Below are 4886 nucleotides of genomic sequence, written 5' to 3'. Positions count from 1 at the left end.
TGTGTGACGTCTACTAGGATACTACATTCGACTTGTGTGTGACAAGATGTGGACTATCCCTAATTATGCATATATATATATATATATATGTGTGTGTGTGTGTGTGTGTGTGTGTGTGTGTGTGGACTAGATCAAATTATGCCTATATATGTGTGGACTACTGCAAATTGCACTGTAGCTGTTTTCATCTGCAGGGATCAGAAAAGAAATAGCTTAACAGCAGAATGGATGGGAAAGATTTCCGAGAGCAACACTCGGAAAATGACATACTACCGAGAGCACCTCTCGGAAAACTGGTCGTCTGGGAGACACTACTATTGTGCCCACACCTTTTCCGAGAGCACCTTCCGGAAAACTGGTCGTCTGGGAGACACTACTGTTGTGCCCACACCTTTTCCGAAAGCAGCTCTCGGAAAAGAAGGCGAGCATTGCCGAGACCAGATCTAGGCAAAGATATGTAAACTGTCAGCTGCCATGTGGGCCACGCTGTCCTACTGGTTAGGATAATTGCCGAGAGCAGCTCTCGGCAAATATATCGTCATTTTTTTCAAAAAAAATTAGCAAATTATTTGAAACTTTTACTGATAAATGTGACCAGTGGGACCACATGCCAGTTAGAAAGAACACACACAAAAAAGAAAATAGGATGTGGCATATACTTTGCCGAGTGTCGTTCATCGGCTCTCGGTGATGTACACAGTAACTGAAGGAGCCGTCTGTTGCGGACGGGCATTCCACATGGCTCCTCTTTGCCGTGAGCCGCTCTCGGCGTCTGCAGGGTTTGCCGTGCGGTGTCTCTTTGCCGTGAGGCAGTGACAGCAAAGAAGGCAGTTTGCTGTGAAGCTAGGTTTGCCGAAAGTGACTCTCGGCGTTGTTTTCTTTGCCGAGTGTCCGTGTTTTGGCACTCGGCAAAGAGCATGACACCCAGCGTCAGAATTCCAGTAGTGCAGTATCCCGTCGGGGTGTGAGAGGCCATATACAAGTCATCGTTGCAGAAGGCAATGTCCGTGAACGTAGTGTACAAAGCTGATATGGTCCACCTGCTGCTATTGCGGCAACCAACTTGGCATAGTGCAATGTTGGACAAATCGCCGGTTGGCAGCGAGGGTGCAGCCTCTAGAAGAGCTAGAGGCATCGGAGAAGATGATCTTAACGATCTGGTTACTCAGTGAGCGTACCGCGACGTCGGCGCCGGAAAAGAGGTTTTTTTTTTCGAATATGGCACAGGAAAAGAGGTTCACGAGCACAGTCTCCTGGTCATCGCGCGCCGCAACCCAGCCGCTGTCGTGCGAGTCGACCAAGCACTTGTCCTCCGCCTTGCTCGGGACTGGAGGCGCAGGATCCACGCGTCGTCGGGCCCACACAGGTGCTTCGTCCTGCTGCTGGACGAGTACGAACCGCAGGGGGTGCTTCGTCCGGCGCGGCGAGAGGAGCAGCGCCGCGGCCTGCAGACGGCGGCGAGGCGCACGCGGTCGCGCGGGGAGGCGAGCCTGAGGTGGATATTGTCGAGCAGGTCGTCCGGGAGGTCGGAGTCGGACCACCGCGCTGTTGAAGACTTGGTACCACGGTGGCCATCGCCGGAGGCGTTCGTCCGTGTCGTCCACATCTCGTAATTATGTTAGTATATACGTGTCTGTGTCTGCATCAATCACGCGTGGTGACAGGTAAAAGTGGCAGAAGCCGGATCCGTATTCTAATCTAAGTCTTGTCAAGGTCGGTTCATTGGATCTGGATTGGAGTTGGAGGGCACATATTTGATGCAGCGTGACTTGTCTGCTCTGTACCCCCGCGCGCCTTCTTCCTCCGCCGCGTTAGCTAGGGTTACGTACATGACGCAGGGTAAGTGGAGGCGAGTTGTATGGAAACATCGCGGCAAGGCAAGAGACGACGCGTCGGCCAGGCCGCCGGAGGTGGAGGAGCCGGTGGTGGGCGAGAGCTTCGAGTTCGCCTTCAACAACGAGGCCTTTTCCGACAGGGTGCTGAAGGTAGAGGTCGTCGGCAGTGAAGATGCTGCCGGGTCTCACAGACGCAAGCGCCGCCCAGAGGAGGACAAAAGTGAGTAAAGTACCTCCAATGAACTGATCACGTTGTTTCCTAGGGGTTCTAAAGTTCGCTTCGTTTATATATTTCAAATGTAGTCCTGACATTTAAATCTGCTCCTCCGTTAGTTGGTATCAAATTTATTTAGAAGAAACGATTAATTAACATAGTAGGATTATATGTTATCCATATGCCCAATATAATTAGAATGCAGCAGTGTTATTCAAACTACATGGTCGGTCCATATGGACAAGTAGAAAGATTTGGAACAATCTGCAAGTGATAGTTCTGTTGGCTGGTGAGATAAATGCAGTACTACTGTTTAGGGGCGCCTCTATCTGTGATTCAGCCTTAGACTAAAGGGCAAGGTGATCAATTATTTCACACCAACATTTATGATTACTGTACCGACTGACATGCATGCTTATTATGGTTTACGCAAGCATCAAAGTTCTTCAATATTTTGCTGTATTCCTGAAATTTGATTGAATGAATCTGCGCCCATAGAGAACATGGTGCTTCATATATTTTTAGAGCAAAACCTTGTCAAGTTGTTATGTGCTTTCTACCGTTCTACACCCCTAGTTTTGCATGTTTCTCTATATTTATCTAGCCTTGGTATTTTGTAGGCAATGATGGAGAAGGTATTAACTCTTCTAGTACTGTGACGGGCACACCTATTTTACGAGTCAATACCATACATATTAGTTCAGCGATTCTTGCTGCAAGAAGTCCTTTTTTCTTCAAGGTAATTCAGATGACCTTAACTGCATTTGTTATACAATCAGTGGACTAAGCTTTCTGATAAGCTTTTTGCTTCTTAGCTTTTTCTCAAATGGCATGAAAGAGTCTGATCAGAGGCAAGCAACACTTACAATTGGAGATTCAGGTAACGGTGTTCAGTGTACTCTGACAATCGTCATCTTATAACCGAATGATTCTAGTTTTTGCATTGATTATTATATTGTTGACTTCTATATTGTTTAATTTAAAAGATGATTACTTCTTGTATAATTTAGAAGACGATCACTTATTGTAGACAAGTGGACTGGAGTTTGCTGCATCATTAATTTCTCATGAGGAATTAGTTACTCTGATCTCCCCCATATATACACTAGGAAAGGGATATTTTGTATTTTTTGGCCATAATTACATAATCATGATATTAAGCATAGCTATCCCTTTTCTTTTGTACTTCTTTATTTAACTGTTACCAGTAGAGATTTATTGAATTGTTTCATTAGTCCTGATGCTTACCTGTGTTCATTTCTTACATGGAACAGAGGAAAAGGCCTTCATGGAGCTTTTAATCTTTATGTATAGTGGGAAGTTGACACCAACAACTGAGCCTACTCTTCTACTTGATATCTTGATGATCGCTGACAAATTTGAGGTCATTTCTTGCATGAAGCTTTGCAGTCAGCGGCTGCTAGACCTGCCTATGACCCCAGAATCGGCAGTGAGGTGCCTAAATGTGCCATGTTCCATTTCAATGGCAGCTGCCCTCAAAGAGGCAGCCAAGCAATTCCTTGCAGAAAGGTACAAGGAGCTCCTGTCAACAAAGTAAGTGATCTCCATTGGATGATATACCCCTTCTTTTCCTTTTATTAGTAAAAGCATGTGTACATTTTTGTCACAAATCATTATCTAAAGGCAACACATGGCTTTTTTTATGTCAGCTTCCAAGATGAACTAATGAGGGTCCCTCTTGCTGGGATTCAGGCCATCTTATCAAGGAATCGCCTTGGGGCTGCATCGGAAGAATCCATTTATGACTTTGTGCTCAGGTGGGCACGTTCACGGTACCCAAATTCGGAAGTAAGGGACAAGATTTTGAGTTCACGTTTACTTCCACTGGTGCCATGGGTGCTCGGGATGACCGATGACATTCAAATTGATCATCCATCTTGTATAATTAACTTCACTATAAAGCGTGAGAAGTGTTGCAGGCTGGTCCCATCAGGATTAATGCGTTCTCCGTCGTTCCATTGCGCGGGGCGTGACTTCTTCCTCTCGGCATGTTGTGTGACGACAGATCAGTCCCAATTTTTTAGCCTCGCCATAAAGATGTTAGAAGACAAGGGGGCAGTAAGGGGGAAAATAGATTATGAGATTGGGGCAAAGACAAGACCATCGCTGAAGTTCGTCACCAAGTACAGGTGCACCACCTCCACCGATAGTATGGGACAAGATGGTTGTTGCGTTCCTTGGTCGGAGTTAATGGCTGACGACAACCCTTACTTCATCTACGATAAACTCCATCTGCAAATTCACGTGAAGATAACACCACTGCCATAGTAATGTGTGCATTAGCTGCTAGCTTGATGTGCCTTGCTCAAGTCCCATGTCTGCATTAGGTGCTCTAGTTATTTGCTAGCATTTTCTCTGCTCTCTTTCGGTGACAGAAATTAATGTCACAAGTAAATATCTAGAAGTTGATGTTGGAAACTTTCACCAGTCGTAAAGCTGTTACCTCTGCTTGTGTGTTCTGTTATGCACCGAAGGTGCTGACCACTTAATGCACACTATAGTTTTAACCAACTGATTCATGAAAGTCAATGGTCATACTACATACTCATCCATGCATAAAAGATAGCTATCCCTTTTCTTTTGTACTTCTCTGTCTCAAAATGTAAGACGTTTTTTAAAACGTTTTTTAGGCTAGTGTAGCCTACAAAAACGTCTTATATTTGCTGAAATTTGAGATGGGCTCTAGGCCCATATAGCAATTTCTGAAAAATCTCTAAGGGCCCATGTGGGTTTATTGGCACTAGGTGGAGTGGGAAGTTTAGTCCCACCACGGAAGTGGAAGAGGAGTTGGACCTCCTTATAAGGGTTTCTCTTCT

The 4886-nt window shown here is 45.5% G+C and overlaps 1 protein-coding gene across 1 annotated transcript; it reads left to right on the top strand.

The window, feature by feature from the left end:
• The first annotated feature begins 782 nt into the window (after positions 1-782).
• LOC123140959 (BTB/POZ domain-containing protein POB1) lies at positions 783-4609 on the top strand. Its single transcript, XM_044560216.1, has 4 exons — positions 783-2017; positions 2838-2929; positions 3324-3603; positions 3720-4609. The coding sequence occupies exons 1-4, from the start codon at positions 1758-1760 to the stop codon at positions 4336-4338; spliced, it is 1251 nt and encodes a 416-aa protein (XP_044416151.1). The 5' UTR covers positions 783-1757; the 3' UTR covers positions 4339-4609.
• The last annotated feature ends 277 nt before the right edge of the window (positions 4610-4886 follow it).

Source organism: Triticum aestivum, chromosome 6D (assembly GCF_018294505.1).
Source record: "Triticum aestivum cultivar Chinese Spring chromosome 6D, IWGSC CS RefSeq v2.1, whole genome shotgun sequence".
In the NCBI taxonomy this organism is placed as follows: domain Eukaryota; kingdom Viridiplantae; phylum Streptophyta; class Magnoliopsida; order Poales; family Poaceae; genus Triticum; species Triticum aestivum.
This window is presented reverse-complemented; position numbering and strand designations above follow the sequence as displayed.